The sequence below is a fragment of the Penicillium chrysogenum genome (genome assembly GCF_028827035.1).
Source record: "Penicillium chrysogenum strain IBT 35668 chromosome Unknown utg000002l_segment0_segment0, whole genome shotgun sequence".
NCBI classification, from domain to species: Eukaryota; Fungi; Ascomycota; class Eurotiomycetes; order Eurotiales; family Aspergillaceae; genus Penicillium; species Penicillium chrysogenum.
The window spans coordinates 810745-828965 of record NW_026622750.1 but is presented as its reverse complement, the minus strand read 5'-3'; the positions used below and the strand labels follow the sequence as shown (position 1 = coordinate 828965).

The window sequence follows — 18221 nt, the reverse complement described above, 5'->3', positions numbered from 1 at the left end:
GCTATGTGTTATGAGTACGCTGGTCGGTCATCCCATCTTCTTGCGCGCAAGCGCAGCCCACGGCCGCTACCTTCGGGATGTAGCCTCTAAGAGCTGGGTCTCCCGCCATATGAGCATGTGAGTACATCTGAATCATTACACTTGGCTCCAACTTGGAAACTTTGGAGCTCATCAACCAGTACAGCAAGTTAGTTGACCAAACTAACATTGGAACAGACCTCCACTGGAGAGATCGTTGTCCACTATGGCGATTTATTCTGCCGGATACCTCACTACTTCATACGTCAGGATTCTGGTCTTGACTCTGAGAATCCCTTTGTGAAGGAACGAGATGTCAGGAAGGGAGATGGTTCTTCCTAATAGTACATTTTCACACCTATGTACGCAGGAGGACCGGCATGTGAAAATAGAGACCATGCCTGTCCTGGAACAGAAAACCGGTCCGCTTTACCCAGAGACCCTGGCTATTATGCGCCGTCACAATCTGAATGTCGCCTCAGCATTCCAATGTGGGAAGATGACTATGGCCGTGAGAGGCTACCTACTAAGAAGCATTGCTGACTCCAGGTCTACTATAGCAAATGATTCCTAATCCGTTAATCGCAGACCCCGCTCGCCAACACGAGAAACCTGCGCATGCACCCACCTCCATACCCGGGGGGGCGATAGTCGCCCCGATCCATTCTGGGCGAGTCAGCCAGGGCACCATGAATGCTGCTGTTCCGTGGTATCAGTCTCTATTCGTCGATCGGGAGGAAGGGGATCGGGATCAAGACGATGAAGATGATTAGTATATCAGCAAAGAGGACAATGCGCCGGAGGGGACAAGCTAGGGAACCTGCGTGTCAAAAATGACACCGTTATCTGTGAGACCACTACAGCCTTCGCACTTGGCGATGTTGTTGCTCCTCGCTCCCTTGTTTTGATGCCACGAGCCCGCCGATTCTTTACTCACAACAGGGATAAGAAGTATTGAAGGTTCCAATGTTCACAGTTTAGCCCACCCCAGCATGATTCTCCTCGCTCGTGCTACCAGTGATTCCTGCTGTACATTAGCGTTTATCGGCGGTATAACAATCGAACTAAGTCAGAAGTAAATCCAAAGCCAGGGAAATGAAGATCTACAGTGAGGGGTTTCTCAATCTGGAGTGAGAATGTGCAATCCGCAAAGGATAGAAACCTGTCAACTTGCCTATTTGCCTATTTCAAGGCCGGCGGATATTCGGTCTGCTAAATCCATATCTGGAAGTGAAAGTGGGCTTCTTCACAAGTACCAAAAAGGGCTTACGAAGATTCTAAGCAGCTATTCTATTTTGCAGACTTCCAAGATCTAAACACGACATGCGGGTCCAGCCTCGGCAAGAGAACATCGTCTTGCATTTCATGTCAAACAGATATGGCAGAGTCCCAGGTGAGGCTTAACATGTCAACTAGAGCCAGATCATGTCGGGTGCGTGTAGACCAAGTACAATATAGAGCAAAGTCAGCTCCCGTATTTAGGGCCTCAAATGCCATATGCGATGTTCCAAATTTGGGCCATACCATATCCCTACGCTTTGTATGGAGACATCGATTGCCGAGGTCGTCAATCATCCTATTAAAAAAACAAAAAAAAACAAAAAAAAAAAAAAAAAAAAAAGGCATTGGAAGACATTAGGAGAACATCTTAAAAGGCCTCTTAAAGACCAACAAAAAGACATGACAACATTGATGCTGCAATAACCCTATAGAACTTGCAAGGTTGGGTGCACCAGGTGTCGGTATTTTTCTCCCATCTTGGCTTCAACAGTAAGGAAGTCACTACACACTTTGGGGTTTCGTTTGTAGTCCATCTAAACTTGATAGCCTACGAGACCTTTGTCGCTCCTTCTCCATATTATCTTTATTTTTTTTTTTTTTTTTGTGACGGGAGCCCGGAAATTTTCATCTTCCAACAGCTGTCTCACCAGCACAAAACGTCCACTACTCCCTGGTCCGACGCCCACAGGCAATTCCACCAAGAAAATCTTCATTCCTTTTCTAGATCAATTTCATCGCTAGAATGGCTTTCAGTGGCTTTGCCGAGCCGACCCTTCTCGACCTCGTTCCAACGCTCGTCGGCGAGTCCAATTTCACAGAATGGACCACTGCACTGAAGTGGACCCTCGATTCGCGCGACATTCGATATTACCAACTTCTTACCGGCGTGTGGAGCGAGCCCAATGCAGTCGATTCCGCACAGCCTACGTCCACTGAAGTCGAGGCTCGTGCCCAGTGGGATACTGCCAGTCGATACCTCCTTCCGCTCCTCAACGCCACGGTTCATCAGACGGCCAAGTTCTACATTCTTGATGCGAATAATGCACGTACTGCATACGCCAACCTCCACCGCGCCTTCGCAGCCCGGTCGTACGCAGCCGGTTTCGCCAATTTCCTAAAATTCATCAATACCACATACACTTCAAACCAGCCTCAGGCTTTCGTCAATGAGTGGCGCGCCGCCCTCGGTGAGCTCCAAGAGTGCAACTCCACCAAGCTCACGCCTCTTCTCATCTTTTACCATTTCCTGCATGCTGTCAGCGCCAACCCCGCTGCGCACCCATGGCTCGACGGCTTTCTCAATTCGAAGGTCTCCACCGATACAACTATCGAAGCAACCTTTGCGGACTTCGTCGTTTCCGAGGATCGTCGTCTCAACGCTCTCCATCAAGCTCACTCCTTTAGCTTGAATAAGGGTAAACATCTCCCTTTCTTTTGCGAGTTCCATCAACGTCAGGCTGGTCATTCCAGTGAGAACTGCTTCCGCAACCCAGCGAACCACGCCCCTGTGAATAAACCGGCTTCGGCTCCGGCTCCGGCTACGGTTCCCGCTCAAGGTCCAGCCACTCAAGACCCGCCTGCCAAGTAGAACGGCATCTTCACCATCTAGATCTTTGTTTGCCGGGTGTTTCTCGTAGTTCTTGTTCGTGGGGAGGTGGTCGAATTGGATAGTTCCCTCAGAAGCTAGTTTTAGCAAGAATCGACTCCTCTCGCATACCATGCATGCCCTGTTTTAGTCCTGCCCGTGAGTGTTCCTTCGCATGCAAATACATGGAAGCATAGTGTCGATGTGTTTGTTATGTACACTTGGTGGCCAGCATGGGCATTGAGATGGTATTTGCTGGCCGATGATCATGATGATCTCATTAACCCGATGTAGCTCGCTATTACATACATGCTGCTATCGAGTCCCTCGAGACCACAATCTGAACTGTAAGGCCACAAACCGGCCGGCATAACTATAGTGCAAGACAAAGAAACTGTAAAGAAAGTCTATTCATCCGTAGATGATCGAGTCTCGCATTCCTCGCGGGCGCAGAGTGTCCCCTTTTCTCTGCAATGCACCTTTCATCCTCACCCTTTCCTTCCACCTCCCTCTGCGCATTGGCTTCCCCGAGTCCCTGTATCATCAGGATCGCCACCGCACGCGGGTAACACATGGCTCGGGCCATTATATCTTGGCACGACATGCATGATGTCTTGGCAACGATCTCGGGAGGGAACAAAAAGCAAAAAGATCTGGACTCGCGGGGAATCGAACCCCGGACCACTCCCATGCTAAGGGAGTATTATACCACTAAACCACAAGCCCAGTTGATTGGTGGACATTGGCCATTATCGCTTGAAAGATAGCCTAGCCCAGGGCGACCGTATTGAGAAGCAGTGACGAAATATAGAGGTAGTAACAGCATTTTGCTTTTTCGATATTTTGGCTAATTTTATTTTATTTATTTTGTTGAGGATATGGTGCTATTGTCTCGACTGGACAAAGATATTGTGCGAATATTCATTCTTATTATACAGCAGAGCTTGTGGGGACTACCGATATATATCATGAACCCTCCCCATCTTGACCTACATATCCGGTCTTGTATGACCGATTGGGCAAATCCTTGCAAGTTCTTCAGGCTGTAGCTTTAATTATGGCACTGATACTGCGAGCAGTGTAGTCGATATTGAAGTTGTTCAGCCCACTAGGGAAAGGAATATGTCAACTTAGCCGTTATTCCCAAGATATCTGTATCAAACATACGCAATAGATATCCTCCCAGAGTCCTGAAGATAAACATGGTACTTATTCCGGAGCAGAGTGACTTGTTCCACGGACAATCCAACATATCTATAGAAAGTCAGTATGGTGAGTCTCCCCGAGCTTGGTCTTGGTAAAACGTACGAAAACATTCCATTCTGATCAGTGATATGACGCCAGTCACCCGGTGTCCCCAATTTCTCCAATCCTTCCCTTAGCGCATCTCGACGGTGTTTGAGTTGGTTCGCCATATCGCGCACTTCCTGTCGCCATTGGCGCTCCAAAACCTCATCTGATAGAACGGTTTCAATAATCCTGGACCCAAAATCAGGCGGCGCTCCGGACTCTGCGCGTGCGAGTAGTGCTAATTGAGTTTCTATATTCTTTCCCACTTCCTCGTTCGGAACAAGGATTGAGAGAATTCCGACGCGTTCGCTGTAAAGCCCAAATGATTTCCCGTATGTTGAGACAAAAACAAGCGGGATTTCCTGCTCAGCAATCAAACGAACAGCTTGGAGATCTGTGTCAATGTCTCCTGAGGCAAAACCGGGATATGCAGCATCGAAGAATGCCAAATGACCACGCTCAGAGAAGACCGAGGCCAGCTCTCGCCATTGATCTAGCGATGGATCACATCCAGTTGGGTTCTGGGCTCCGGATTGGAGAAGAATGACGGATTGAGCGGGCAATGATTTTATAGCTTCTGAAAAGCTCTCAAAATCGAATCTGTTCGTCTTGCTGCTGAAATAAGGTAGAAGGCCGGTCTTAATTCCAGCAGACGCGAATACAAAAAGGTGATTCACTAGGACCTGGTTAGACTTGCTTCCGGATGTACGAGTGAAGCGAGGAGTTACACCAGGAGTCGCTCGGAAGGAAAATCTCGGGGTTCCCACTCCCCTTCCACGGCCCATAATGGTTTTTCAACATAACTGCGCCCACATGGCAGCCGCCACTTGCGCCGAGTGTCTGCGTTGAAACTATCCTAAGAAAGAAAGTCAGGTCTATACAGAATCCGTAAAGACCGGATCAGTATTATTCTACCTTTTCTCTCGCAAAAGACGATGATCTCGCCCAAATAGCAAATTGGCACTCAAATCCCTATAAATCTGGGAACCCAAAGCGGAAGGGCGATATTCATGATGCCAGTCTGGGTCATTGAATATCCTGTTCTTTGCCTGCGATGTAAATATCGAAGATTTAGTGATGTGGCAGGGGCGTAGAATGGTAAACTTTGGGTCGTATACATACCTCTTTGACACTTGGTAACACGTACGCCTTCCCTTCCTCCGTTGTATACACGCCTACAAGAAGATCAGTTCTGTTGGGAGCGGTATCCTCTCGAAACTGCCCAACGAGAGCTGCGAGGCCATCTAGACATGCTTTCTCAATTCGGGTTCATATATGTGTCAATTGTATTATTTACCTGTTCGGCCTGCCGGGACGTCTTGAAACGGACTTTGAAAAGGAGTTGCTGCTATGCTTCCCATTGTGTTTCTGACAATGAGCGGAGAAGATGGGGCTACTGTTAGATCTTATAGCTGCGGGGAAATAGGTGGCTTAAAGTAATATTTACCTAGTAGCACGTTATTGGCGACACAGCATTATGTCGCAATATTAGAAATGTCCCAATACTTCAACTAGTATATTTATCTCTCCACCAGAGCCCATTGCTATGATCAACCTGCTAGCGATGTCGGCATTCTCTTTCCTAGGAATCAGGAAATGACTGATAAATAAATTAACCAAGTGAAACATAGATCGCCTGTGCAGTCCAGAATCCACTTTCAGCTGCAGAGATTGGCCTGCGTCTTCGATGTATTCCTCCAGATGCAGTATCACTCGTAGTCTGAACCCACTTCCACAGTCATCCAGAGAAGACCACATAGCTTCGCCTCAAGCTGTCGGGCCGCCCACTGCTCCTCCTTTTGTTGTTGGACAAGATCTATTTATCTGCAACGCAGGTCGCAAATAAGGGATCCAATTCCTTTTAGTTGGGACTTCAAGATCGAAACGAAGTGGGCACCCCAAATAATTAACCATCTGTATTCAGTAGCCACTGAGGCATCTCCTTGGTATAGCTGGTTCGGCATGCCGCCTCGACACATTGCATGAGGCTCCCCAAAAGAACTTCCGTCCCGTCAAACCCGGCCCGTAATGAGCATACTTCGCAGAATTTGTCATGATAGCATTCGTAGTTGCTGGAACTATCGGCTCCGTGATCATGCACCAGCAAGTATCAGTCATAAATTTAACGCCAAAATTCTCCAGTAATTCTACCACCCCTGCTTGGGAGGCTAGGCCGTAAGAAGACCGGCCACATGTTACTATGACTGAAACCTCCTGTGCCTTGGTTCGGCCTTCACAGAGGTGAGCTAGCTTTTTCATTTCTTTGAATGAAAAATGTGGGTTGCCGAGGGAGACCAGATCGACAGCCTGTTGCTCGTCTGCACTATTTAGCCTCTGCCAGTCGTCAATCAGATGTTCCATTTTGATATCGACAGATGGTATTTGGCGCGCTTCGTCCACGACGGCACTAAGTGAAGTTGCCTCGGGGGTGACGCTCAGCATATGGAACATGGGCGCACTAGAAACAGTTGCAAACGCAGCGCCAAAGGCCTTCAAATCGTCTCTCGACGGTGCCAGTGTCTGTAGGCCAACAATCACGGGGATCCGATTTGCAGCAAGACTACCAACTTTGTAGCCCAGTATGGGGTAGAAGGAATCGTCAATAGTATCCACACCCGGAAGATCAACTCTCAAAATAAGCGACGCCAATCTGTTTATGTCCAAATGCGCTCCTCCTCTAGGAGCTCGCCCAGTGAGGGCGACACATATATCCAGGAAATCTGGATATTTCATGGTTCGAGCCCCAAGTACGCTATTAGCGTAGACGACCGCATTTGATTCCGCCCAAGCCACTTGTTCTCCTTGCTTTGGTGCTGTCTTAAGCTGGTATGGCGCACAGGTAAATGTTGGCGTAGCGCCCATGTCGGTGTAGGCTTTCGCTAATTTTGTGGCTGCTTCTCCAAATGAGTTGCCAACACCTTGTTCACGCCAACGATTCTGATCGATAGAGATGGAATTCAGCGTTGTTGGAACTCGGACCTTTCCGCCCCAGTCCCGGAGCTTTTCTGCAAACAGAAGAGACCCGGGCCCTGTATAAAGGCAGCAATCCACATGGACCTGGGTCACATTCATCAATTCAGTGGCTCCTAGTAGGCTTGCCATCCGCAAAACGATGCGGATTGCAGTACAAGAGGCCTCCCCGTGAAGTCCTTGGAGCAGTTCTTTATCGAAGTCCGACAGCTGCATACCGTCGATGAAGTAATTTTTGGTTGGCTCTTGTGTGTGGTCGCAGTGTGTATCATGAAAGGGTGCATCAGAAACGCGGTCGGAATCAATGTAGATGGTTTTTCCTCTCATGCCCAAGATCGCCCGGAAATCGTTCGGCTTCATCGTGACCACTGGTATGGCTTTGCCGAAAATCTCTTCCGCAACCATCACGCCGAGAGTGAGAATGTCATCTTGTCTCTCGAATAGGATGGCCTTCGGTCCTTTGTTGTTGAGGAGAAGTTCCAGCATAACCCCACTCCCAGAGCATGAACCCCGGCCACCGGGAATGGCAAGGACAGTATCCTGGAGATAATGGCCGCTCAAGTCATGATGACGGTCAATAACCTCTCCTGTCTGAGAATTGACACCGCCCCAGAAGCTTAGCTCTAGGCCACTTGCAATGAGTGTTCCAGAACCCTTGCCTCTGACATGGGCCCTCCCTTCAAAAACCGATGCGACGTATGGGCCCATGTTGTTATCGCGGACTAAATGATAGGACTCCAACGGGGCACTTTTTTTGACCAAGAGGTTACCTCGGCGAGCGAGATGCGTGATAAAATAGCAAGGTCGCTTACCCTTTGTTTGAATGCACGAGGACCGCCAATTTTTACGCCTGAGTCAAGTGGACTCCCGCTAATAATCAACAGAATGTCGTCTCTTCCATTTACCGGGGTCATTACGTTGTTTTCCTCGCAGCTCCTCTGGTTGGTCCGGTAACCTGGAAAATAGTGGGAACGGGTAAGCTACCCCGCCTAAGGCACGTTATCCGGGGTATAAGCAAGTCGAGTCGCCACTACCACTTAATTTGTATCCGCAGATTTCTGGTTTCCCAGCTTGTGGTCGGAACTCAGAATCTCTGGATGCTCTGAACACCCAAAGGCCTTTCTCTGATCGCAATATTTCGGAAAAGTTAGTGGCGAAGTAAAGGGTCAACTTCAACAATTCTGGAAAGCACGTTTGACTTATCTGACCACGCACCACCAGATCATCCTAATATTTAGAGCAGCGGTGTATATAGAACTAAACACAATGCTGTTATAGTAGCCATTATTCGTGTGATGATAGATGCCTTGGTGCCTATTTCATGCCTCAGACACGTCGGGTTCCAAGGTTTACTAACTAGATTAGATAATTTTTAAGGAATACTACTCTCTCCCTTCTGCTTCTTATACCTGTATAGTGTAGACCCAACAAGTTGGTTCTTCTCGTGAAGTCCTAACTGCATACTATCAATCTATATGTCACGTTGTCAGCCATATAAACGTTTATCAACCTCGTTAGCGAGATTTGCAAACAAATTTGTTTTCTGCTATTCAAATTATTACGTGCCACAACAACAGGGCCGGTTTCATCCGCTGTGATCACCTTTCCGTACCTAGCGTACAGTAACTGAGCCGTGAGTTGTAATGCTGCCTTTATCTCGGGTGTGTTCACTTGCACTGGAGCAGCGCGGAAATGGTAACAAGTCGTTTCAAAATATTGGAGTATGTGTTCGACCATTTAGGTACTGATAGTCTGCTCCCTTGAGTGGGCGATCTTCTTGCCTCTCGCTCACAGAGGATTGCGCTCTATCACCCATAGAGAATTGGACGCTGTAACAACCCAGGAAATAACCTAGCAAATCAGTGGCCAATGATACTCCAAGCCCAAACATACCCCTTTCGCCCTCTGCTAACAAAGGAAAAGGCGCTCACCCACGACAACATCCGGTGGGAGCAGGAGTGGGAATCACCCACCAAGGGCGATCACCGGAGGATCGTATGATATGTTTGTAGACTAAAGAGGGTCTTGATCTACTAGCGTGTCTGAGAAATATTCAGCATCCACATATATCTGTCTGGCTTAAGCATGGCATGTTCGTAAGCTCTAGCCCTGAGGGGCTCTCGGCGACCTTAGGCCTCAAACCATAGCAGGGGAAGGAAAATTAAAATTCAAGTACCAATCAGCTATGCCTGTAATAGTCCGTACTGTGAAGACCATGTTGCCACAGACTGTACTTGAGCGTCCGCGGGTACCTAGGTATACCTGGGTGTGACGTCACTGAAGAATTTAAGTTCAGCGCCGAGTTTTCCGTGGACTCGGGACAATTTTAATTTTAAGGTTAGCGAAAATTCCCTATCATTCCACCAAGGTATTAGTGATCAGCCTACTTATTGGATACAGTGATTATTATATCTATCCCGAGTTAAACCCGACTCAGGGTTAAAAATCTCCGACAAGCTTTGACTTCGGAGGAATTCTGCCCGTTGGGCCATGCCGAGTATCTGATTCGTGGAGCCTTGCTCGGAGGTTCACCCTGTGTGGTTTAGCTTGACATAAAATCTCCAATGAGTTCCACAGATCTTCTAGAAGACGGATGGCTCGGCAATGGCAGTGATTGGGCTCAATAGCTACTGGCCGATCGACGCAACGTGCTGCAGAATTCTCTAGAATAACTTTAACGTGTTTGATCATCTTCTGATCCACACCTAGCAGAGATTTCGTTGGCTCTGTCGTATTGGATGTATCGGCATCTGGTCCCTAGCTAGGTACCAGATGCCGATACATCCAAGACATGCAAAACCTGGAAATTGGAGAAGCATTTGATTTAAAAAGAGTGTCATCCGCCTTGCCCTCTTAGTCCCTTACAACAATACTCCATTCTCCCGCAAAATCACATTTACACACCGACATAATGAGCGTCACTTTTGAAGTTTTCCGCGGCTCCAAGGAGGGCAAGATCGTGGCCGACAAGACCACCCGCACCCTGCAGCCCAACGAAGTCTACATCGAGACAACACACTCCGGTCTCTGCGGTACAGATGAGCACTACCTCTCTTCCGGCATGGCTCTCGGCCACGAGGGTGTCGGTATCGTTCGCCAAGTCGGCCGGGACGTCACCAACGTCAAGGTTGGAGCTCGTGTCGGATACGGATACACACACTACGTTTGTGGAAACTGTGACAAGTGCTTGACGGGTATGAATTCCAACCCCCAAACAAGGTCAACAACATGCTAATAGTAATCGATCAAACCAGGCTGGGACCAATACTGCGAGAATAAGAAGGAATACGGCTCACACGACCACGACCTGGGCTCGTTCAGCGGCGGCACCGTTTGGGACGCCGGATGCGTCGTCCCCATCCCGGATAGCTATGACTCCGCCGATGCCGCGCCCTTGATGTGCGCCGGCGCGACGGTCTGGACCTGTCTGACAGAATACGGCGTCAAGCCGACGGACCGGGTGGCTATTATGGGTATCGGCGGTCTGGGTCACCTGGCCATTAAACTCGCTTCGGCGATGGGCTGCCATGTTGTTGTTTTGTCCAGCTCAGAGGCGAAGCGCGAGGAGGCCTTCGGGTTCGGCGCGTCCGAGTACCACGTCTTCCGCAAGGGCGAGGAAATGAAGGACTTCAAGCCTGTGAACCACCTGCTGCTCTGCGGCAGCGCCAACGTCGACTACCCCAGCCTTATCCCGCTCATGGATGTGCATGGCTCAATCTACCCATTGACTGTCGACTTTGCTCACTCACCTGTTCCCCTTCTCTTCATGAACCTCAAGGGTATCCGTATCCAGGGTTCGCTTGTTGCATCGCGCAACAGTCTGCGTACTTTGGTTAAGTTCGCTGCCGATAAGAAGATCACTCCGACTACCATGACCTTCCCCTTGACCAAGGATGGTGTCGAAACTGCTATGCAGACTCTGCGTGATGGCAAGATGAGATACCGCGGTGTTCTGGTCCGGGAGTAAATGATGATGATGATTACGATGAGAATCGATAGACAGGCTTTTGATAGCCAGCATGTATTATATTCACGCTGTTAGCAGAAAATTAATAGATATGGGAAGTGCACATAGAATACACAAGGGGAAGTGAGCCAATATATCGCTGAGGTATCCTTGACATTGTGGCGGTCGATGTAGCTGACAATAAATCTGTACGAGGTGAGATCTGCATATGGACATTTCTGGCATTCCTACGAACTGAAGAATCATGAAGTGGCAACAACGAAGGGACATAGTTTCTGCAGCATTTAGCTAACTTGAGGCAGAGACAGGGGTACAGTCCCTAGAAGGCCTCCAGATCATCACAGGAAGTTCAATTCATGGACTGGTCAAGTTGTTCATCTGCCTCGCAAAAGCGACCCGTGCTGTAGGAAGTCAGACAAGTACGGATAACTATCTGACAGAAAATAGCTCCCACCTGATACCTAGACAGGTCTGGGATGTCGTGAGGGTTGATATTTAGTATCTCAACCACCTTTTCAAGTCTGCCAAGCCAATTAGGCAGACATTAACCCCTTGGATAGCCCCGTAGCGACGGGGCGGTGAGACAGTGTGCTATTGTGGCCCGCCTCTAGGTGGGGGCCAAGGGTTCGAGACGCATCGTGAATGGTCATGTCGCCAAGTCGAGACCTACCACACCAGTTTTCAGTGTGTGCACATCGCGGGACTGGAGACACCCCGCGACCTATGGCACGAGCTTAAAGAAAGCCGCCGGCGAATCTCCCAAGTTTCGCAATATGTACGGTCATCACTGGTCCACTGGTGACAACGATGACAAGCGCCACGGATGCGCGCGGGGTTGTTGTGCCTACCACTAATTTATCTATCAGCAGCAGCTGTTAGCTCGGTTTCTATTGGCGTTAGGGCTTCGCAGTGGTTCTGATGTGGTAAGGATATAGTTATTCTAGGTCTCGTTCTCGTATTTTGGACCCTTGGAATGGCTATTCGTGTTGATTTTGGGGTTCTCCTGTTGAAGATCTGACACCATCACCACGCTAGCTTCAATTAAGAGCATGGACTAAAAACAAGTCTACATGAGGCGAAGCCAAATGCGGAAGGTGAAGGATGGGACAAGGTTTGTCATGATATCAGCATTGTGATGGTCCAATGATGGCTGCCCGAGTGGAGCCAATGGCTCAACTCTAATTACCCGTGGACGTATACTAATTACCCCATCGGGGTTTAGCCTCAAGCCCACCTCCACAGCGATCGACCGTTCAAAATTCACTCCTTTCTCAAGTCTGCCCCTGCCTCCCGAGATCCATTGTCTTCAAGATTCAGTTCAGATTCACTCCAACTTCAACTCCCCACCATGTCCACTTTCCTATGAACGGCTTCGGCCCGCAGCGCAGCTCATCAACTCGAGCATCTTTCTCCTAAACTCATCGCTGGCTCGATCTTCACCACTCACAAATATGGCAGGTGAATCGGGTCCCGTCGAGGTGTCTCGGCCGATTGCAATGGTGATTGCAGGTCTCTTCGCCCTGGCGTGTTGGAACGTCCTCCAAATCCTCGTTTCCATTATCAATACCTTCAAGCGCCGTCGTGGCCTTTATTTCTGGAGCATGGTGATCGCCACCTTGGGAATTCTTGTTCACGCTCTTTCGACATTCCTTCGCTACTTCGCTCTCGCTCCCAATTTCCCGATGTGTGTTTTGATCTGCATCAGCTGGTATTCCATGGTTACTGGACAGTCTGTGGTGCTGTACTCACGGCTGCATCTGGTCACGAACTATGATTCCTACTCCCGCTGGGTGCTAGGCATGATCATCTTCAACTTCTGCGTCTTGCATGTTCCCACCACTATCCTCTTCCTTGGGATCAATCTCGACGTCAAAAGCTTTATCCGCCCGTTTAATATATACGAGCGTGTTCAACTGGCTGGATTCGCCGCCCAGGAGACGATTATCAGTGGTTTATACATCTGGGAAACCATGACTAGCCTGAGACCCGTTTTAGCGATGAAGGGCCGTCGGGGTCAGAAAGTCGTTATCAATCTACTTGTCGTCAACACTCTCGCGGTTCTGTTGGATGCAGCCCTCCTGGCGACAGAGTATACCAATCATTTTGACGTGCAGACTACCCTCAAGCCAGTCGTCTACAGTATCAAGTTGATGCTAGAGTTCACGGTACTCAACAGTCTGCTTCTTGTGATCCGCACAAATCCATCGGCTATTGAAGAAGTCGAACAACTACATGATGACCTTCACATCGACACAGGATGCAGTGGGAAGCACTTCAACAATACTGCCGTTTTTATCGGCGATCCAGCAAAGTCCGATCAAGGTGATCAGGGGGTCCAAATATCCCCTGTAAGATCAGACCCCTCTTGGGTTTCGTTCGACCATCAGGTCAAGCCCGCTTGAGAGCTTTCTGTGCTATGATTTGATTCAATATCATGCTTATTAAGATACCCCCTATATTCGTTATTAGTTTAGCATAGCCGTGGTGATCGTTTACCCGTAAGAGAAATCATTCTACCGGCCTCACCCTCAATGGCCTTTATAATATATCCATTTTCGTATTATTTATAACATTTAGAAGAGAGTTGTATTATAGTTCTACCGTATATTATATACCTATGTATATCTTAGATAGTACGGGTAAAATAAATATAACTTTTCTTCCCACCATAGTATGTATGCCTTACTAGTCAATAACATACACCTGGGCACTACCTAATTGTACCACCAACATGCTTAGTAGGAGTAGAAATAGGAAATATCTACCAAAGGCGGTCGGTCACCTACGAAAAGTCGATAGCACTCTACCGGCGGCCTACACTAGGAAGCTATATAAATCAGGAAGAAAGCCGCTGCATCCGAAATGAGGTGTTGCACCCTCTATGTGAAGAACCAGTTGGTTGTAAATCAACTTGACTTTACTTTGTAAATGTAGACTCTTGGGTCCCTACATAATAAATACGCGATCAATGGAAGTGTGATATGTCGCAACCGATCGGACCAATGTACCTCGGCCTCGGCAATGCCGATCAACTGCTTTCCCCGCACCTTATTGTGATCAATATCAACGATTAATTTTGCCGAGTCTCATTCAGTATTCTATTTCCCCCTCACCCCCAAATTCACATAGCGACGACATTTTTGCACCATGCCTGTCGCTACCCTCCACCTCCTTACCCTTGCCAAGTCCACAGATGCGCAATCATTCCTCCAGCAACTCAGGCAATCGCCCAGCACTCGAGTCATCGTCGCCTCGCGTCCACGCCATGTCGTAATCCATCCAAATATATTAGACAACGACCCTCTCGCCTCAAAACCATGGGACTTGCTAGTGCTCCTCCAAGTCACCCAGCCAAACGAACAAGACCCAATCCCAGGCGCCTTGCGCGGGTTAATCACGAACGAATACATAATAACCACCGGAGTCCCCTCGAAGCTCCTCTCCGACTACCAGGCCAGAGATTCCCGACTCAAGAACGATGCCTCATCCATACCCCTCACAGGTTCTCTGGACAAGGTCGTCCGCGAGGGCAGCAAAGAGGCATCGCAGAACCTGGAAGTCTCGCCCCAGCTACTGAGATTCATGGACGAACTTTGGAAGACCCATAAGGGACCCGTAACCATGCTAAATTTACTTCATTTCCACCATCCTGATGGGAAGAAGAACTACTACCAGTACGGGCAGGCCTTCATTCCTGTCGCAGGGAAACGCGGCGGTAGTGCCAAGTTGGTGGGCAATGTGGTGCCACCAGCGCTGGAGAAGAGGGATTCGCGGGGGTCGCGGAATCGGTCGCAGCAGGATTGGTGGAATGAGATTTCTATCGTGCATTATCCTTCCATTCGACATTTTTGTGATATGCTCGCTGGCGAGGATTATCAGGCTATCAATGAGAGGTATCGGTTGTCGGTGAGTGCATTAAATGCCCTTCTTCCTTTCATTTCGATTGAATTTGTGGAATGGTGTAATGACTACTTAGGCACTTCGTGATACGTTCTTGCTGTGTTCGACGGAGTTTGATGTTGAGGACCTACCAATCTCCAAGATGTGATATTTCAGGTTGGTTGATTGGATCTCGAAGGACACGAACTGGTATCGAGGGAGAAAAGAGGCACAATATGCTTGTGGTAGAGCTAGAGCAGCCGATATTTGATCAGTAAAGGGGCGGACTCGAGAATTACAGATGCCAATGGTCGCACTGGCAAGGAGTGTGCTGAAAATTTGGAAAACAGGGAAGTGATAGCGGCCTTTCTGAGAGGACAGTAGCCAGTCATTGCTTTAGATTTAACCACTGCGCCATATTGTATTTTGCTAGGAGAGCGTTTCATATAACTTGTATATGTATGGTTTATTGGTTATAGAAATTGATAGAAATTAATAGTGTAGAAACTGACACCGTAGAAACCGAGATATCACAGGTTATATATAGACAAGTAGCCTTCCACAAATGAAGACTTTTTCGCCCTTTCCTTCTACCTACTACTTAACCGAGAAAGGGAAGAGATTCTATAGAACTAGGGATCTTAAAAGGCTACCTAAGAAGTCTATTGAAAAAGACGTAAAATTAACATAGACTACCTAGCAGATAACTTTGTTCCATACGTTCATCCTATCGTCCTTATATAACAGCCATCATGACACCATTAAACAGCATTCTTGGTGTCTTGGACCTCCACATGTGCCGTGACCGTTTTCTTCTCGTCGTCTTCATCGAGCTGTTTGTGAACGGCTGCAGCAACCTCATTGGCCTTCTCTTTGTCCTCAAACACTGCTTACGTTAGCTCTGTCTCTTGCAGTAGGAGTAGGAAGAACACTTACAGAAAGAAAGTTCCTCAAGAGTGCGGCCCGCAGTTTCAGGGAAGAAGAAGTAGATAAACACCACCTCAAATAGCAGCCAGCAGCAGTACACCAGTAGCCACTTCCAGGCGATGCGCGCCAGACCGATGGGATTCACGTAGGTGGCAAAGAAGTTTGCGCCGCGGCCGTAGAACTGGAACCAGGAGAGACCGCGTGAGCGGCCCATGTAAGGGAACAGTTCAACGAGATACGCTTGTTCATATTAGTACATACACATGTGATAAAACGGAAGGGACACGCACTGTAGGTTAGGGCGTTATAGCCGAGGTTGTAGGCAGGTGAATAGGCAAAAATGAAGAAGATGGTCGCAATTGCTGCAGATTGAGCCTTTGTGGCCAGGAAACGCTCCATGGAGATGGTCCATGCGATGTACACACACAGCAGGGCGCTTGCGCAAGTCAGGTACATCGGCCGACGCTTGAAGCGCGGCGCCGTCAGCGCCAGCGCAGTACCACAGATCAGACCCCAGCAGGCGATGCCGATGTTGATCTTGGACTTGATCACGCCGTCGGTGATTCCGACCATGTTCAGGAGGTCGCTGAGATAGTACCTATTACATGGATCAGCGAAGGCGGTAGACACATATAGGGCAGATGCCACAGGTGGATGCTTACGAAATGAGCGTGTTGCCGGACCACTGCGTGAACAGACCGAGAAAAGCGGAGATGAACAGTCGACGACGCATACCTGCTGTCCGGAACATGTCCCACCAGGATTGCTTTGACTCTTCGAGCTCCAGCTTGATGGTGCGCTCGATCTGCGCCAGTTCGGCCTTGACAATGGTAGAGCTGCGGTCACCCTCCGCGTGGTACTTGGTGAGGATACTGAAGGCGTCATCGTAGCGGTCTTTGCTGACTAGGTATCGGGGACTTTCGGGGAGGAACCTGGCCGTGTGTTAGTGGGGGCAGTCAGGATACCGGCGGGGAGCGTCCTACATCACCGTCGCGATCTGGACCATGGCGGGCGCAATCTGAAGCAGAGATGGGATGCGCCATGCCCAGTCGGACGCTATGGTCACCGTTCCCAGGCCCACGGCTGCCGCGATGATTTGGCCGATGAAGTAGGAGGAGTTGAACAGCGAGGTGAGAATCGGTCGTTCCTTCGGGTATCCCAGCTCTCCCAGCAAAGATGACCCAGCGACAATGCAGAAGGGAATTCCGAATCCTAGAATAATACGCGCGACTATGTACATGCCCACTGGGAACCATCAGAGATGTCACGAAATGGATAAGGAGAGGGGAGATACCTCCATTGGAGAAGCCCTGGATAATGGCCCCGACCAAGCTCACACCTGAACCGAACATGATCGTCCATCGTCGTCCGACTAGCTGGTTGACGTATGGGACAAAAGGCAGGGAGAGAATAGCTCCTAGAGAATATGCAGCACCTAGAAGGCCCTTGATGTTCTCTTCAATTGCGTACACGGGGAGTCCGTCCTTGATTTCCCCGGTTGCATGACCAAAATCTGTATCGCACCGTTAGTCTCCTGCAGAGCCCATCTTGAATCAGGAAGACATACACTTGTTCCAAGTATACACAATCTGGACCGTGTTGATAATCTGCGAGTCGAATCCCGACGTGATCTCGATACCCATACATGCCGGAAACAATATGAAATAAAGCCGTCTCAGATTCGGCTTCTTATACCAAGGTGTACGGTCATCGGCCAGCAAATTAGCCAGCACAGGCTCGGCAAGATTCTCCTCGCGCTGTTTTCCCACTATGACCATGTTGAAGGCTGATTGATGTTCGGATGCTCACAACGGTGCTGATCTGTGGACCCATAAAGACTCGCCGGGACTGAGTAATGATTATATATCCTGCCCGTTCTACGCTTTTTAGCCAGCGTGACACCTCTGGCCCGGCACCTTGGCCCAGTCCCAAACAGCCATGATCCGTCTGACCCATCAAGTTGTGCACAGACGGCTGGATGACCTGATTCTATTGTATCAATGAAGACAATCCGGGTACAATCCCCGCTGGTGGAAATATAGTTTCATCACCCCACGGGGTAGGTGGAGGCGGGGTAAGCGAGCTTATGGATGTGGGAGCTCGACGCCAATCTCACGAGAGTCTTGGCACTTCATCTTAGGCTAAAGATGGCTGCAGGGACTTCGCGGAGTTTCCCCGAAAGCCTCGTGCCAAGAGTAAGACGACGGTCACCGTTAGTTCGCGTGGAGATGCGTTGCGGATAGATGCTGGAAGAGAAACGGAGCTGTAGCAGGTGTCCTGTACGGAGTAATTTGGCTGAGACAA

General features: G+C 49.0%; 7 protein-coding genes across 7 annotated transcripts; 4 read left to right on the top strand and 3 right to left on the bottom strand.

The window, feature by feature from the left end:
• Positions 1-415: 415 nt before the first annotated feature.
• N7489_003909 (uncharacterized protein) lies at positions 416-791 on the top strand (the record flags this gene model as incomplete). The annotated part of the gene is made up of 2 exons (XM_056709661.1): positions 416-529; positions 579-791. 2 exons carry the CDS (start codon positions 416-418, stop codon positions 789-791), a joined length of 327 nt encoding a protein of 108 aa, XP_056568082.1.
• A 1250-nt stretch (positions 792-2041) lies between these two features.
• Positions 2042-2887, top strand: N7489_003908 (uncharacterized protein; the record flags this gene model as incomplete). Its single annotated transcript, XM_056709660.1, has 1 exon — positions 2042-2887. The coding sequence occupies one exon, from the start codon at positions 2042-2044 to the stop codon at positions 2885-2887; it is 846 nt and encodes a 281-aa protein (XP_056568081.1).
• Positions 2888-3922: 1035 nt separating this feature from the next.
• N7489_003907 (uncharacterized protein) lies at positions 3923-5535 on the bottom strand (the record flags this gene model as incomplete). Its single annotated transcript, XM_056709659.1, has 6 exons — positions 3923-3992; positions 4052-4138; positions 4193-4850; positions 4903-5030; positions 5322-5418; positions 5472-5535. The coding sequence occupies 6 exons, from the start codon at positions 5533-5535 to the stop codon at positions 3923-3925; spliced, it is 1104 nt and encodes a 367-aa protein (XP_056568080.1).
• A 559-nt stretch (positions 5536-6094) lies between these two features.
• N7489_003906 (uncharacterized protein) lies at positions 6095-7852 on the bottom strand (the record flags this gene model as incomplete). The annotated part of the gene is made up of 1 exon (XM_056709658.1): positions 6095-7852. The coding sequence occupies one exon, from the start codon at positions 7850-7852 to the stop codon at positions 6095-6097; it is 1758 nt and encodes a 585-aa protein (XP_056568079.1).
• A 2203-nt stretch (positions 7853-10055) lies between these two features.
• On the top strand, positions 10056-11111 carry N7489_003905 (NAD(P)-dependent alcohol dehydrogenase; the record flags this gene model as incomplete). Its single annotated transcript, XM_056709657.1, has 2 exons — positions 10056-10338; positions 10399-11111. The coding sequence occupies 2 exons, from the start codon at positions 10056-10058 to the stop codon at positions 11109-11111; spliced, it is 996 nt and encodes a 331-aa protein (XP_056568078.1).
• A 3147-nt stretch (positions 11112-14258) lies between these two features.
• Positions 14259-15159, top strand: N7489_003904 (uncharacterized protein; the record flags this gene model as incomplete). The annotated part of the gene is made up of 2 exons (XM_056709656.1): positions 14259-15017; positions 15088-15159. The coding sequence occupies 2 exons, from the start codon at positions 14259-14261 to the stop codon at positions 15157-15159; spliced, it is 831 nt and encodes a 276-aa protein (XP_056568077.1).
• A 592-nt stretch (positions 15160-15751) lies between these two features.
• On the bottom strand, positions 15752-17695 carry N7489_003903 (uncharacterized protein; the record flags this gene model as incomplete). Its single annotated transcript, XM_056709655.1, has 7 exons — positions 15752-15876; positions 15927-16157; positions 16208-16515; positions 16580-16849; positions 16901-17162; positions 17212-17430; positions 17485-17695. 7 exons carry the CDS (start codon positions 17693-17695, stop codon positions 15752-15754), a joined length of 1626 nt encoding a protein of 541 aa, XP_056568076.1.
• Between the last annotated feature and the right edge of the window lie 526 nt (positions 17696-18221).